At 39.8% G+C, this 17,297-nt stretch overlaps 1 protein-coding gene across 1 annotated transcript in view; it reads left to right on the forward strand.

Annotated features, from left to right (window-relative positions):
• The window catches only part of WDR33 (WD repeat domain 33), a 72,175-nt gene that overhangs the window by 50,170 nt on the left and 4,708 nt on the right, over positions 1-17,297 (forward strand). The window contains exons 8-19 of the mRNA XM_087739827.1: positions 1,925-2,051; positions 2,628-2,782; positions 2,920-2,998; positions 3,508-3,618; positions 4,468-4,562; positions 5,452-5,538; positions 5,789-5,928; positions 6,295-6,447; positions 6,813-7,862; positions 12,666-12,768; positions 13,047-13,509; positions 17,124-17,290. Coding sequence (XP_087595953.1) covers positions 1,925-2,051; positions 2,628-2,782; positions 2,920-2,998; positions 3,508-3,618; positions 4,468-4,562; positions 5,452-5,538; positions 5,789-5,928; positions 6,295-6,447; positions 6,813-7,862; positions 12,666-12,768; positions 13,047-13,509; positions 17,124-17,290 — 2,730 coding nt within the window. The remainder of the gene's footprint in view (positions 1-1,924; positions 2,052-2,627; positions 2,783-2,919; positions 2,999-3,507; positions 3,619-4,467; positions 4,563-5,451; positions 5,539-5,788; positions 5,929-6,294; positions 6,448-6,812; positions 7,863-12,665; positions 12,769-13,046; positions 13,510-17,123; positions 17,291-17,297) is intronic.

The raw sequence follows: 17,297 nt of genomic DNA on the forward strand, positions 1-17,297 counted from the left end.
TTTTTTATGGTTTTGCTGGGCTTTGGTTTTTTCATATTTATGGTAGTACTCAAGTATTCTAGTCTGCACACATTTTCATACGGTTCAACCAGTTATTAACTGTAATGGAACGTTTCTCTGCAAGGGCCTATTGTTGCCCTTGAATTAAAATCCCCTGTCTTTCCCTGGGGGCTGCAGGATGGGAAGTACCTACAGAATATCAGCAGCTGAAAATCTGCAAGCATGAATTGCCTTCCACTATGGAGGAAGAGCACTTTCTTACTGCTGGCCGAATCATTCCTTCCAAATAAACACTCGGAAGCAAGGTTTGCTCAGCGTTCAGCTTCATGTTTTAGTTGAGAGAGAGATTTAGTCAGAGCAAATCCAGACAGACAGTGCCTTTCATTTCTTTCTGCGTCAGAAGAGCCAGAGAGAAGGGAAACAAGGCATCTCAAAGTGCCCCTCTGTTGGTAGGACAGACCACCAGAGTGGTTGCTTGTGAGCCCGTTTATAGTCTTGGCAACTTCAGGATCCTGCTCTTCCCTGAGACCCTGCATATTCCGAGGGCAATTCTGCCTGCTATGGCTGGGGGAGGAGAGTTGGGTTCCTTCATCCCTATCGTCAATCAATCCTTAAAGTTGTTTCCCATATACTTACCAAAGCTATATTCGTTTCTTCTTGGGTCAAGAATCTCTTCCCTGCCTCTCCTTTCCTCCAGAGAAGAGGAAAGTTGCAGTCATTTGACGGAGAGAGTGCTCTATGAGTTAACATTTTGCTTTTATTTTTAAGATAAGTACATTGCTTATTCTAATTTGATTTTTCTGTGGCCTCAGGAAAATTTCAACTGAAATTAATTTTTAATGTCTTGTCAAATTGAGGCCTATATTAAGACAGCTTGTGGTGCTTGAAGTTACGTGTTCCACCATGTAGCAAAGCAGTACTTGTGGGAGCTGTCTGACTTTGATGGGAACTCTCTGTCTTTCATGGAACATGCTACCATTCTTCCGTACCATTTTATAACTTCAGTGCCTTTATGTTGCGGACAGCCCTTCCTTTCTCACCTTGCTTTTTTCTTTAGTTACTGCATGCTACCTCATTTTCTGGCATTGACTATTACTGTTGGCCTTCCCTTGAAGTGGGCTGACATGGAGAGAGATTGGAGAAAGAAATTATCATTCATTATTTCTTTAAATCCCTGTAGTTCAGCTCAGAAACATGATTTTGTTGTGTAGCAGGAACAGGCGTTTCTTCTTGACAGATTTTAGATCATCTGAGCAGCACTGATGCTCTGTCAAGGTCAGTCAGTCTGTTTAAAATTAAATGATATAAAGAGGTTTTTTGTCTCCTAAGTCTTGAGCATTAGAAAAACCTGAATCCGTCTGACCTGATAAGACGTTACATCTCATAAGATTTCTTTTCATCATATGCTAATTTAGTTTTCAGATGCATAATTTAATTTCTTTGCTTATTTTCTGACAGGGCAGCAAAAGGGTAGTACGGATAGGATAGGAACAAATTTGTATTTGCCTTTCATTTCTACAATATTTCACAGAAAGTGAAGCGTCACAGTGTTATTTTCCCTTACCACCTCCATACAAACGCTTCATCAGTGTTATGTTTAAAATATTGTGTTATAGGGCCAAAGCCTAAAGAAAAGTACCAGTTTGAACAGAAACTTCTTAGAGAATTTTTATGTTGGTGACGTGAGCTTGGTTTGAGGGCATAATCCAAGGAGAAGATGCTCCCAGTGATTAGTGGGAAGGAATGCAACCTAAATAACTCAGAAGAGTTTTTATTTAGTTTGATTTTTGTTTTGTGACCTGTGCTCTGTGATGTTTTTCATTCAGTTTTACATTACAGTTATAAGGTGTGCACCCTTTAATTTTTCAGTGTCTTTTCAGTGTCTGTGAAATCTCAAAATGAACAATTTTTATCTTCTTAACAGGACATGGAGCAGATGTGAAATGCGTTGACTGGCATCCAACAAAGGGATTAGTTGTATCAGGAAGTAAAGATAGCCAACAGCCCATCAAGTTCTGGGACCCAAAGACTGGCCAGAGCCTTGCCACACTGTAAGTTCTTGCCCACAGCCTTTGATTTGCTCAAATATAAGCTAACTTCATAAAATTTTTTTTTTTAATTCCCTTCTTATCTTTTTGCCTCACATCTTTTCAGCCATACACAATTGCTTCAAATATAAAGCTAGTGCTTTAGCTGTGTCAGAAAATCTAGAGGTTAGATGTAGTCAAGTCTATACTTAGAAAATTGTGACTTTAATATTTCGTATTTAAAATCACTGTCTTTCTCCATAGACCTCCTAGTCACACAGTTCTCATTTCGAAAACAGAATTGAGATATGGAAGCCGAAATGAGATGTTTCATCTGGCCAATGAAAAATTTCTTATGCTGCACTGGAAATGTGCACAGTAACTGAATACTGTCTCAACGAGCACTACCAATTGCTCTGAAGTACAAAAGAACAGGATTAAGGCATAGGGCCTTTGCACAGAAAGCCACAGTATTCTGGTTTAGTAGCCTGAACTACTTTGTTATTGACCTGAATATTTGGGACTGGTAAATTATCACATTTTTATTTGTGTCTGAGAAATCAGTATCTGGACAAACAGTCTGTCTTTCTCTGTTTGCAGACATGCTCATAAAAACACAGTGATGGAGGTGAAACTGAATCTGAATGGCAACTGGCTGCTAACAGCTTCTCGTGACCATCTCTGTAAGCTCTTTGACATTCGTAATCTGAAAGAAGAACTTCAGGTCTTCAGGGGTCATAAGAAGGAGGCCACAGGTCAGAATTTGTTGTATTATGTGGATTTTTATTAGTAAGTTTGGATTAAAAATCAAAGTTTTTTTGAGATGCTGATTTCCATTCATTAGAAACCCTAGCATTACACTTTCTGATTGTGACTTACTTTTGTATTTCAGCTGTGGCCTGGCATCCTGTTCATGAAGGGCTGTTCGCCAGTGGAGGATCTGATGGCTCTTTGTTGTTCTGGCATGTTGGGTATGCGGCATTTTCATCAGCACGTTGGAAAGATGTTGGTCAGATGTGCAAGCTATTATACTAAACATAAAATATACTTTTCACCTTTGAATCTGTATTTAACATGCATGTTTATGATATGGTTTTTCTCTATACCTGAGAAAGTTTGTGAATATGCTTCATTTATGAAGAAGTTTTTCTGTGCAGATGTATTTTAAAGGGTACAATTGCTTGCACAGAAAATAGTCTTTTGTTGAGAGGGTGATGAATGGTTGAAACTCCTAGTTTGTTAGAGCTTGTTCTGAGATGTTGTAATTATTTTGTTTCTAAACGTACAGTTAAAAATCCCTGCATTACTGAATTCCCTATTAAGAACAACTGGGAACAATCAATTCACCCAATAGAAAAATAGCAGAGGCTTAAGTTTAGCAAAATATGGGATAGAGGAACAAGTGAATTGCAAAGGTTTTGTATTGTATCTGTAGCAGATATTCACCTGTGTGATGACTGGGGGTTTTTTGATGCATCAGGGTTGAGAAGGAGGTTGGTGGCATGGAAATGGCCCATGAGGGAATGATCTGGAGTCTGGCGTGGCATCCCCTTGGACACATTCTCTGTTCGGGCTCAAATGATCACACCAGGTATTTTCAAGTATTTAAAAAAAAGATCTAAGGGAATGTATGTACATTTAGAAACTAGAAAGGTGCATGGCATCAGTGAACAAAGAATAGAGATTGGGATGATTCTGATACACAGCCAGTGGGCAAAGCAGAGAGACAAACTTATCTAAATGGGAAAGCACCAACATCTTACATTAAAAGGTAGAGTCTAACCTCTCGTCCTTCTTCATCTGAGGAAGCCTTAAAAGACACTAGGCTTTTGGGTTTGTGTGAGCTTTGAAATCTGAAGAATTTTTTTAAAAAGAATTGTTGTAGTTTCTTGCTGAAGAAATATTCTTATCTCTACAGCATGTTTTCCCGCATATCATCTGCTGGTCATGTCTGTCTTTTCACATTGCAAACATATTTGGAGGGATATAGTTTGTACTTTTAGGTTGAACATGCTGTAAACATGGAGCATTTTATATATGGAGTAAATTTCTGTATGTGGATGTGTGTATTGACAAACATAGTTGCATATGGAGAATATATTTGAGTTGAGTGAGAAGTTTTTGGAATGGACTAGAAATATATCTGTCTGTTCAGGGTCTGATGTTGATGCCTTGTACTTATACCCCTTACACTTTGAAGTATCTTCTGAATTGTATCTGTATATGTGTGTGTATATATATATTCAATATGATAATTGTTGTTTTTTATTTTTTGTTTGAACCTCACACCTAATGTTCAGATCTAGTGCTGAACTTGATTTAGTGAGAGTTGAATCCTTATATAATCAAGATAGCACGCTAAAAATTAAAGAACTAATTAGATTAAAAGTAGTTAATACTCTTAACCCTTTATTGAGATCATATAACTTCCTTTTGACAGCAAGTTTTGGACTAGAAATCGGCCTGGAGATAAAATGCGAGATCGTTACAACTTGAATCTGCTGCCTGGGATGTCAGAGGATGGTGTGGAATATGGTGAGGCAATTTCCCTCAATATGGAAGAAAGAGGGTTGGGGTCAGGAACAAGCCTAGGTCGTTAGCTGACACTAGAGTGCAGCTTCTGGGTAAGATGATGAAAGAGTATTATAGCATTGGTGACTACCTAGACAAAGATATTTTTTTACAAGGATGATATTGCTCTCCGTGTTATCAGCGATCACCATTCCAACAATGAGTTTTCTTTTGTTTCCACAGCTCCCGGAGGTAAGACTTGCTCTGTCGATCACAGGAAGGCAGTTTGGCTCTCCCTCTGGCAGTATCTCCAGTTTACTTTTCTTCCTGAAAGCTTCATGTGACTTCAAGACTTCCCACAGTCCTGAACTACAGCAGGAAAATCTTTCAAATTATTGAACTTGACTAAAATCTTAAAACTTTACCCCCCTCTTAAGGATTTATCTTGGTAATTTTAGGCTGCTCAGGGTTGCCCAGCTCTATGGCATACCTCAGCAATCGTTTCATCTCTGGGGTGGCATTTGTTTGTTCAGATTTTTTTATTATTTGCTCTTCTGTGTTTGGGAATGTTAATTAAAATGCAGCACTTTAATCCAATTTAAGTTTTAAAATATATAGATTCGTTATAACAAAAATGGGAATGGGTATGGCTTATTATTTCCTTTTCTGAGCTTCTACCCTAAATGTAACTTTCCTGAAAGGACATCATTTCTGACCTTTTGGGGGTGTATTTATGAGTCTGAATTTGCGGTTCTTTTAATATCCTGTAATTCATGTATGTAATTAAAAAGTGACCCACCAGTTGTGAAATATGTAATGATACCAATGGTAAAAGTATGTGAGAATCCGAAGGGATAAAATGATAATGTAAAGAAAAATGTTCCAAGTATAAATATGTATTGTTTTTCTCTAGATGATCTGGAACCCAACAGCCTAGCAGTTATTCCTGGGATGGGAATACCTGAGCAATTGAAAATAGCCATGGAGCAAGAGCAGATGGGTAAGTAGTAGCTATGGGCAAGCATTTTCCTGAGCCATCCAGATACTGTGTGACTTCTCTTTCATTCCTTTCATATATTTTGGTAGCGCAGACACTTTTTTCTAAAGTTCAGTATTGTGCGTATTTCCCCTGTAAAGAAGGAAGAGTTGAAAACCTCTTGGTCTCTTTTGTTAAATAAGCTGTAAAGAGAGTAACAGGATTTCTCTGTAAACCTGCATTGCTCTGACTGTTTGTCTCCCTGGTGCTAAAGGGAAAGATGAGTCCAACGATATTGAAATGACAATCCCAGGACTGGACTGGGGAATGGAGGAAGTAATGCAAAAGGACCAAAAGAAGGTGCCACAGAAAAAAGTGCCCTATGCAAAACCAATACCAGCACAGTTTCAGCAGGTAAGTACCCGATACACAGTGAACAAGAGAACAACTCGTTATTTTCCCAACTTCAAAAAGTGTGTGGCTGTTGAAATGTTTTGGATTTCCAGTATCAGCTCTTTTATAGCAACACCCAGCGCAAAATAATTTACCACAGTAGTTAGTTTAATTACTATTTAAGCATAAATTATTTGGTTAAATCCCTTATATCTTGTATCTGTACCTGGAAAATAGGATGTTATCAGATATGGAAGTTTTATTCAGCACTGTTTTCAGCTTCTGAATATCCATACTACACAGCATTCCAGCATATCCTTTCCCAAAGCAGCAACATATTGCACACATGTTCCACAGAATTCATCTTGTGTTTACTATTCTTCATAGGCATGGATGCAGAATAAAGTTCCTTTGCCTCCCCCACCTGAGCCATTGAACGATAGAAAGGAAGATGCTAAGCTGGAGGAGAAAAAGAAGACGCAGGCAGAGATTGAACAGGAAATGGCAGCACTTCAGTACACAAACCCACAACTCTTGGAGGTATGTATATAAAGACAGTGATTAGCAAATTTGTTTTAGTGGTCTTATGTGCTATATTTGGACCTCAACACCAAAATGCGTAGCTTGCTTTTGCAGTCCTTTCACCTTTTTTCAAAAAAACATCTAATTGAACAGGGTATTGGACTTAATGCATGATGCTATGAAACCTTCAGTGAGGCCCCTGCATTTCAATTAACTAACACTGATCTATGGATCTCTTTAGTTGTATTTTTTTTAGTTGTTAATTAACAGAAAAGCACTAAATCTTTTTAAACTCCTGAGAAATGAGATGATTGCTTCTGATTTTTAGTTGTTACATATACTTATGTGTTTAGTTGATTTTCTGGGTCTCTTCTTTTGGACAGCAACTGAAGATTGAGAGACTTGCACAAAAGCAAGCTGAGCAAGTGCAGCCACCGCCTCCAGGAGGCTCTCTTCATGGACCCCAGCCTTTTCCAGGGCAAGGCCCAATGTCACAGATGCCTCAAGGATTTCAGCAGCCACTTCCACCTCAGCAGATGCCAATGAATATGCCTCAGATGGGACCTCCTGGTCCACAAGGACAATTCAGACCTCCAGGACCCCAAGGACAAATGGGACCTCAAGGTCCTCCATTACACCAAGGAGCTGCAGGTCCACAAGGGTTCATGGGACCACAAGGACCTCCAGGCCCCCAAGGGCCTCCACAAGGAATGCCACGGCCTCAGGATTTACATGGACATCAAGGAATGCAGAGACATCCTGGCCCTCATGGGCCAATGGGGCCTCCAGGTCCACAGGGTAATGCTGGCCCACAAGGCCACTTAGGACCACAGGGTCTACCTGGGTCTCAGACTCATTTAGGACCGCAGGGTCCACCTGGCCCACAAGGTCACTTGGGTCCTCAAGGTCCCCCTGGTGGTCAAGGAATGCAAGGGCCACCTGGTCCCCGAGGAATGCAAGGACCTCTTCCTCATGGCATGCAAGGAGCTCCGGGATCTCAAGGGATGCAGGGCCCTATATCTCAAGGGCCTTTGATGGGACTTAATCCAAGAGGGATGCAGGGTCCACCAGGACCCAGAGATAACCAGGGACCTACTCCACAAGGGATGATGATGGGTCATCCGCAAGAAATGAGAGGTCCTCATATGCAAAGTGGTTTACTAGGACATGGTCCCCAGGAGATGAGGGGCCTCCAGGGACCCCCGCCTCAAGGTACAATGTTAGGACCGCCACAAGAATTGCGTGGGCCACCAGGTCCACAAGGCCAGCAGGGACCTCCGCAAGGCTCTTTAGTAGGGCCTCAAGGAAACATGCAAGGACCTCAGGGACAACCGAACCCTTCAAGGGGGCCACACCCTTCCCAGGGCCCTCTGCCTTTCCAGCAGCAGAAAACGCCTCTGTTGGGTGATGGGCCTCGTCCCCCATTTAATCAGGTATGTGTTGGTCTGTATAACAAGAAGAGTGTTAAGAATGTAGGAATGATAACATCACATGGTAGAAGTGCAAAGCAAGAGCTGAGAGGCTGGAGGTTTGGTATATTTGCAAGACTGAGGCCTCAGGAAAACTTAAATGATAATGAAAAGGGTTATGTAGTTTGGAAACAGCAGAGGTAATTGTAGAAGAGGGATTATTGGAAATACTGGTACAGAAATCAGTCTGCTATGAAAATATGTAACCTTAAGAGAAACTCTAGGTTTTTTTAATGTAAAGACACTGAGCTGTCTTAAATGGTGAATTTTCTGGGAACTAGGTAAGCACTAATAAAAGCTGAATTTAAGCAAACTGAACATAAGAAAACTCATATGTATTAATTAAAGCAAGTTACTGCCAACTCTCAGTTGTCCCAGAGTAGTTAATCTGAACTATGGGATGAATTTACCATAGATGCTGACACACCTGGAATCAGCTTAGGTCTGGTTGAACTTACCAGTTCAAACCAAGCACACAGGAACACAGCTATCCTGCTTCCTACCTTGCTATAGAAACCGTTTAGCCACCTTGTACTTTCTGGAGCACAAGTTAAGAGATTGGTGTTGTACACCGTTAACTCGTTACTGCACCATTTGCCAAGAAGCACAAGAGGGAGCACAGGTATCAGACAGGTTTGTGTAGGACGAGCCCAGGTCTGGTAGGGTGGGCACTGAGCTGGAACTGCTGAGCGTGGCCTGGATGTGTGCTGACCGCTGTGCTGCCAATTGGATGTCCCTGTGCCGTGCTGCCTTGGCACTCAGCTCCAGGAGGGTTCCCCAGCTCAGCAATATACTTGCGCTTAGCTGACCTGGAATACTGGAGAGTGTCGCTTATAGACGCCCCAATCAATTCTGCAGGAATCAAGTCAGGTTTAGATTAAGTCTGGTTCAGTACCAGGTGCAACCTGCTCTGTCCTCTTCAGCATCTTCCGTAATGGGCTCATTCCATCTTCTGATCTACCACAGATAATGCAGAGCTTTCTGTATTTATTTTCCTGTATTTATTCGCTCTTACAAGTTCCTATTTGTATGGCACTGATTCTGTACTTAAAATTTCTCTTGATTGTCTTCAGCTTTAAGGTGAATTTTGAAGGGAATGTTTGGAAAAAAAAATCTACTTACTCAATTTTAAAAAATGTGTGGGTTTTTTTAAACAGAATTAACTCTTTTGGACTTGTACTCAATAGTTTCGAAGTTAAAGCTTCAGACAGGTATGCATCCTATCCTTAGTGTGTAGTCCAGTGCCAATCACAATGAGCGATGACATATTGAAATGAGCTTTAGTTCAGTGATTCTGTTTCGGATTGAGGCAGAGTAGCCTACAAATTGTGGTTTTATTTGAATATTTTTTTCCTTACAAATCAGCAATAATTCCCTCCAGAAGTCTGTTAATGTAACACTGTTGCTGAGATTTCAAAAGCATCAAAGTTAAGCGAACGAGAGTTGGTTCCACAACTATCTAACTTAAACTAGCATAGTGTTTTTCATTGCTATCCCAGGGAGACTAACTTTTCTGCTTTGAGAATAATTAACAAGCTTGTGGGTGTATAAAAGTTTGTCTATGTTTACATATATGTGTAGGGCTGTCCTTGTCTGACCCTGCTGTTAACACTCTGGTCAGAATTCAGTAGGTTGCTTTTGATGGGTGGCTGGTTATTTTCAATGAATACTGCTATCTTGAAATCTCCTATGGTATTAAAAAACAAAGCAAGGTATTTTTGACCATTTTTCCTTCCTTGTGTAGCTCTAATATGGTAATGTCTTTTAAAAATGAACAGATTTTAAAATTCGTAATGTCAGGTTTTGCTCCAGTTTGCTTCTTTGTAATATGAATATAATAATAGTTCTTATTTAAAAAGGCGCTATCTGTGATTTTTTTTTAAACAATAGGCTTTAGCTTGGTTTTTGTTCCGAATTTGACATTTATCTTCTGTAAACTTGTACAAATGACTTGCCTTCCTTTTCAGTAGCAGGAGTGTATGAATATATATCTGCTTTACCAAGGGCTTGTGACATTAATACTGAACATTTATATATATTTGTAAAGGTTAATTGCCATATAAGATACCACTATTACCTGCATGATGAAAGCAGAGATGTACTGCAGAGTATGTGGGCGAGATGTACATCTCTTCATGAACGTGAGATCTGCTACCTTCTGCAAACATGAAATGCAATGGAGAACTGTTTGAGAAGGAAATTGCCTGAGATATGATTGTCAAAATCTTATTCTGGAGATAGGCACGGTGATATTAAAATGCAGATGGATAAAGAGAATATCCCCAAGTTAGCAGTAGTACTTTGGAGCTCTTTTGCTATTGCTAATTTAGACTTGATCTTCTCACATTCTTTTTAGATAGATGTGCTGAATTTCATCTCAGTTACTGGTTGAGTGAGGTACGAATACTTCAGGCCAAGTCTCTTGTCCCCATAGAGACAAACTTTAGGAAGTTGTGCAGTATTTTAGAAGAAATGCAAATTTTTCTTATGGGTGAATACAAAGAATTCTTTCCCCTTTCAGTGCATAGTTTTAATTAATACAGATGGCTATCATAAAGTGGCTGTGCCATTTGCATATATAGGGCAGATATACCAGTAACCGGCTTATCTGACTGATGCAGAACCTCAGCCCACGTTGGGGACTCCCTGAGCCGACGGTGGAGGCGGTGTGGGGTGCTCCAGACGTACCCGCCTCAAGGTGCGGGGTACGCAAGGCCATTTACAGTTTTTAGCGCAGTATCTCCTTCTGACCTGTACATATTTGTTTTTCAGTTTTGAGCCCAGTTTGGGGCCCGGAATGTATTTTGAAATGAAAGGCATGTGGAAATGCAGTGTTACGGCTCTGTCTTCCTACCTTGTCGAAGCGTGATTTGTTTGGAATAGAGGTTTTTGCTAAATGCTAAGGAAGCTCATTTAGTGAGTGTTAAAAACTGCTGCTTTGGTTAAACACTAGTGGCATAAATTTAAGAAGTTCAATAAAGTTTACTGTAAGTAAGCATATGCTAAATATATGAGAAATCATGGAACTCCAGCCTTTTGGTCAAGATTGGCAGGAGCACTATGATAGCTGGATCTTACCTAGTGAGGGAATTTATTTGTTCTGGACTGACGTCAACATTCAGTCACTGGGAAAGTATTTTTTGGGTTTTTTTTAATAGGCATTGGACCAGGCCTTTTGTTTTGCTTTTTTTTCAAAGTCCTTACAAAATTACTTGATGCAAATGTGATGTTTGTAGTATATATTTGTGTGCTTTTTTGTGTTTATCACCTATATTGCAGTTGAATATAAATGTTTAATTTAAAACCAGTATTTCAAGATATGATGGGAAAAATACACAAAGTAACTTATTGCTGCTCTGCAAACAGAAAAAGAAAAAAGACAGTGTTTCTCAAAAATAAATGTAGAACATGAAAGTTAGTTAACTGTGATTCATGGAGAGATTAAGCAGTGTAATTATGAGTACAATGACAGTGATGGAGTGTAGGTTTTTAAGCATTTACAAACTACTTGCAGTCTGGAGGTTTTTTTGCAAGCCAGTATGAAGGCCAAGTCTAAATCTTGCATATTAGACATGTCTAGGAAAAAAATATTATGTGTTTAGGGTTTTCTGGTATGGGTTTGGGGGGGAATTTTTTTTTTTTTGTGATGTCAACATAAAAAGGTTTTGTATAGCAATCTTGCAAGTTTCAGCTCTGTCTTGTTCACAGTGATACGCTTTTATTGCTGGATCTCATTGCTACAGTGTGAATTATGTACGTGCCCCCTTTTAGTTCCAGTCAAGTACAAACCCCAAATGATGACTTTTTGTCTGGCCTTTGCTGTTTAAAGGCAGAATCGGACAGTTCAACCACATTGTTTCCCAACCAATGTTATCATAGTGGGTCCAGTGTAAATGTGGTACTTGCAGAAATCTTTCTTGGGCCTGTGACAGTAGCTGAATTTAAAGAACATTATTTTATCCTTTAAAAGTCACAAAAAAAGAGAAAATAACAAAAGACTTTATATATATACACTTTATTTTTTCTTTGGGATCATATAACTTACACAAACCTCTGCTCACTCTACTGTTTCTGCTTGAGGAAAAGCAGGTGACTGCAGCTTCTGCCTTTAGCCCTGTCATTGCTTAATAACCCCTTAACAACTTGTCTCTTGGTGCTTAGCCAAGTATTAGTACTTCCTTTTGATCCTAGAATTAGAATTAAGAAAAACAAACTTCGCCAGCATGTTAAAAAATGAAACTCATGTATTTCCATGTTAACAGTTTACAAAGGTTTATAGGAGAGATTCTCTTATGTCCCTGTTGTTGTCCCCCCCGTCCCGACATTCTTGATACTTTTATTTTTTCATTGTTTCGTTTTTGTCGTCATTTCCAAAGGAAGTCTTCGGTCTATGCAGCTCTTTAACTGTATATAAATGAGTACTTGATATTTTTCAAACAAATATACACAGTTTCCATGTCTTCTCTAACAGACAGCTAGAATATGAGTTTTATAATCTTTGGTTGTTATGGGTAAAATATTAGTCCTTGAAATGCTAAGTTTCCTATAAAATTATGTGCTTCTCAAACAGTGACTGAAAAGCATTACTGATGTGAATGTCTGAAAAATTAGGCTGAAACCATTGGAAAATCAGCTGTTTCTATTGTAAGACCTGTGAAGATGCAGTCTTTATGTAAAGAAAATTGTTTTGCCCCCTTACAAAAAGCTTAAAAGCAAAAATACTCGCGCATGGCAATTCACATGGCTTTTCTTATTATATGCTCATAGGACGGACAGAACCCAGGTCCTCCACCACTGATACCAGGACTGGGGCAGCAGGGAGGACAAGGTCGTCTTGGCCCTCACAACCAAGGACCTGGTCTTAATAAAGGTAATTAAATATGTTGTCTGTTCTTCTGTGAGTGACTCTCCTAAAAGAGGCTGTTCAGTGCAGTGCCTCTAGACAGAAAAGGCTACAGCAGAGCACAGGGCCTTGGCTGAGAGGAAGGCTTCCGTAGACTTGGGCTGGAATATAGAGGAAAAGTTTTCCCCCAAAAATTATTTAATGTGAAATGTATGGTGTATGATTTGTAGAAATGTACGAACTAGAGCATCCTAGAGCGTTTTTAGAAAACGTTACAGAAATCTGCTATGATTTTTTCCCTCAAGGTGACTCCCGTGGTCCACCAAACCATCACATGGGCCCTCTCTCAGATAGAAGGCACGACCAGAACAGTGGTGGTCCTGATCATGGGCCTGAGAGAGGGTTGTTTCGAGGTGGCCAGGAGTGGGGTGATGGTAGAGACAGCAGGGGCATGCCAGATAGACGAGGACCTCACCCAGATTTCCATGATGACTTTGATCGACCAGATGACTTCCGTGACGACTTCCATCCAGATAAGAGATTTGGCCATCGATTACGGGAATTTGAGGGGAGAGGAGGCCCACCATTGCAAGATGAAAAATGGAGACGAGGTGGACCTGGGCCTCCCTTTCCTCCTGATCACAGGGAATTTGAAGGAGGGGGTTCAAACCGTGGGCCTCCTGGTGCTTGGGAAGGACGGAGACCTTCAGATGATAGATATCCACGGGATCCTGAGGATGCACGGTTCCGAGGAAGACGAGATGAGAGGTAAGAATAAATCTACTCATCTTCTTTGGGTTAAAGGGTAAATGGAGGGAACTCTTTCTTCCTGGTTTCCTTTTCATTAAGGAGTCTATCTGTTTCAGATTTATAAACTGGAAACCAATAAGGAAATGAAAACTCTAATATACCTGAGTATAGAGTCCATAAAAATCATTCAGTAATAGAAGAAAACTTGAAAAATGGTCATTGTACACAGCAGCTTCCGTGTCTTTAAACAGTAAGTAAAGAGAAGGGAGGAAATTTGTAGAGAAGATCCAGTGACACAGGATGAAGATTTGAGACCGTTTTGATGAAAATTGAGAGGAAACTTGAAGGTTAAAGTGACAAACTTTTGAACACTAGAAGTGGATTTTGAGACTTTGTCTCCAGTCACAAACTACAGCATGACTGTAGAGACTGTAGAATGAGATGTAACATACTTGTAAGGAGCAGGAACAGTGATTCTACTATCAAATATAAAGGGCAGAGCTACAGCATCTGTTGGACTGTTGAGACTATTTTCTCATGTTTTTGCTTGTAGAAATTTTATTTCTCTGACTTATTTCTTAATGCCAAGTGAAGAACTCAAAAATAATTTAATTTACAGCAATGTCCATGCCATTGCTCACAATTTCCAAATAAATCACAAAGGGATGAATTTGCTTCTAGTTACCAATGTAAATATGGAGGAATTAAGCTAAGTCAGCAAGATTAACTGTCATCGAAATTGCTCCAGATTTATGATAGTTTAACTGAGTTAAATTTGGCCTCCAAGGTCTAAGCCTCTCACTGACCACCAACTCTATATGTATAAGAACGTGTACTTGTACAAATATATTGTGGTCTCCACATAATGTGAATTTTGTGTGTTTTAGTTGCCTTTTTAATCATTTTCTTACATTCCTTTTACTTTGCATCTATACAGCTCTTCTTTTAGCTATTTTCTACCTAGCTCTGTAAAGATGTACCTTCCTTTTGTGTGAAGAGTATGAAAAGAAATGAACAGTAACTAAAAGAAGGTAACAATTAAAGCCATTTTAAAGAAGTAAAAATAGAGAGAATCCAAGCTGAATGGTCTGCATTACAGAATTCTAAAGGACTCAGCAGACAACACTTTTAGAAGCTCAGTAGAGAGTTTCGAATCTTATATTGGAGATGCTTAGGGACTGGAAAATATTTTATTGTGATCCTGATTTTTAAAAAGGTTTCAGGAAGAGAGTCCAAAAACCTTGTGACCTGTACATCTGACTTCTGAACTAAGAAGAGTCTATTTGTCAGAGTGCAAGTGTTTGTACAAAGAGTTTGGTTTAAAAGGAATCAGCACAGGGCTATAAAAGGCTTATTGTGCTTGCCAACTTAATGAATTCCTTTGAATGAAGGCAAATTAGGTGCCATTTACTGCAGATGCTGAGATGAACTTAAGAATCCCAACCACTTGTTTAGCTGACTTGGTTTGGAATTTAGATTGTAACTGCTTTGATCAAGCATGAGAGGGGAAGTGTGTATATGTGTGTTTCTCTCTAATTTCCCGTCCTTTTCATCCCTGTCCTGTTCTTACTCTACCTGTGCATATCAACATGATGCTTCTACCGCAGAGACCTGCTTCTTCCTGCCTGCTAATCTGCACACTGTGTAGTTCTGTACATTAAGGTCCTAGGCCTCAAGGAAGAAGATCTGAGAGCAGTCAAACAGGAACTGAGCCCTATGCAAGGCAGGGTTTTACATGTGACCGATATGAAAAAGTGAAAAAGAATATACATAACACAATATTAGGAGCTGTGGCTATGTCAGGCATAGGTATGATAGATTTCAAAACTAAACTGTGTCCATAATGTTGCCTGGAAACAAAAGGAAGGGCCCTATTCCTGCTAGCCATAGGACCGTGTGTTGCAAATCTTGGTAATTTACAAGCTAAGCAGAATCACACCATGTCAGTATTAAAATGGGAGGCCCTCTAAAGAACATCTAGAGGACTGTGCTGTTTCAAGGCTAAACAATATTGCTATGTGGTTATTTGAACCATTTGTACCTGAAACTGTTCAGTTTGTTTTCCCAAATCACCCAGGTTAATGTAAAATGGTTCATTGTCCATACACAGCACTCCCTCCATCCACTGTTGTACCTATACAGGCACAGCAGCCTCCTCTCTGTATTGTGTTTGTTTTCTGGGAGGTGGAGACAGACCTATTGTTTTTAATTAAAAAAAAATGTAAAAGTTTAAAAATATTGTATTGTGTTATGACTACTGTTAAAATATTTAAATTTGTAATTAAAAGGTTAATGTTGTTAAAATTCTAAATAAAAGTATCTAAAGTTTTGCTTGTAATAGGATGCACTGTGTCGTTAATGAGCTGGGGAAGGGGATGTTGCACAAAGCCAACACCATCTGAATATTACGGTGGTTACAGTTTGGCCAGTGTGGAACTGGGAAGAGAGGGGAGGTGGGGGGCATCAGTGTGAATGGGCAGAGTGCTCTGCATATCTGTGCCGTCACTGAGGGGTGGGCAGGAGCAGCGTGGGGTTGCACTGTGAGGACCCCTGAACCAGTGTGCCTGCACCACCTAAACATCTCACCTGTGCTTGCACAGAAACTGGGCTGTAAATGGAGACCGTCATAACAACCGGTGCTAGTGCGCGCTTTTGGAGTTGCAGTAATACACAGAACATATACGCACTTTTACAAGCACTCCAAGTGTTTAAACTGGTAATGTGAAAAACAAAACTAGTAGTATTCATGCAGCCATCTATAGGCTTACCTGAAATGGCACTGACAGTTCAGAGAGAAGAATGGTTCTTAATGAAGATCTCTGTTAAAACCCCAGTGTGATACTGGAGGAGCTATACTCATTTAAGATGAGATGCAGAACCCAGTCATACCAATTACTGAAGATGCCATGGTACTTACTAGAAGGAAATTATCACCTTCAATGTCATAACTACATTTTGCAAAACAAAATTCTTCATTATTGCAGCTGGATAAACTGCTCTTCAGGTTGTAGAATGCCACTGTGCACGCTGTTCAGCAATCATCATCCCTACAGAGCCAAGTGCAGTCTAGATTCATTTGCTAAAATTGTAAACTTAGAAGAATGGAACAAAAAAGAGAATGTTCTAGCAAAAGAATCCCAAATCAATAGGAATGAGATACTGGAATGTTTTGTTATAGCCATGATTCTCGTTGCTTGTATCTTCTCAGTTTGTTTTAATCACTAAAATGGAAGGGGAAAAAAGAGAAGGGGAAAGTAAGACCACTACAGTTAAGGGAAATTCACCTATACCTTTCCTTACCTTACCTTATATCTGTCAGCGCTCACTGATTGTTTTTTCCCCCCTTTTCATTAAATGAACGCAGTATACTTGACAATATTTTTCTTGTATGAAAAACCAACACAATCAACAGAAGGAAATATGAGGGGAAACTGTAAAAATGAATAAATTAAGTGCTCAAAGGCAAAAAATGAGCACTTTTCCACCTACAAATCCTATTCTAGTAACTGTATGTGCTATAGTATTAAGTAAAACAGTTCAGAAATGAGTTGATTACTAAACTGAAGCTGACTCAAGTTTATCAATCTAAATTCTGCCTAAAAACCACATTTGTACCATGTTCTTTCTTATAGCTTCAGAAGAGGAGGACCCTCGAGACATGAGGGCCGGGGACCCAGGGGGAGAGATGGCTTTCCTGGCCCTGAAGATTTTGGGCCAGATGACACTTTTGACTCTCCAGATGAAAACTCAAGAGGAAGGGACCATGGTGTTCGGGGGCGAGGTCGTGGTGCTCTTAGAGGTGAGGG

This window comes from Nipponia nippon, unplaced genomic scaffold, assembly GCF_047370975.1.
Source record: "Nipponia nippon isolate SJK-2023a ecotype South Korea unplaced genomic scaffold, ASM4737097v1 scaffold_7, whole genome shotgun sequence".
NCBI classification, from domain to species: Eukaryota; Metazoa; Chordata; class Aves; order Pelecaniformes; family Threskiornithidae; genus Nipponia; species Nipponia nippon.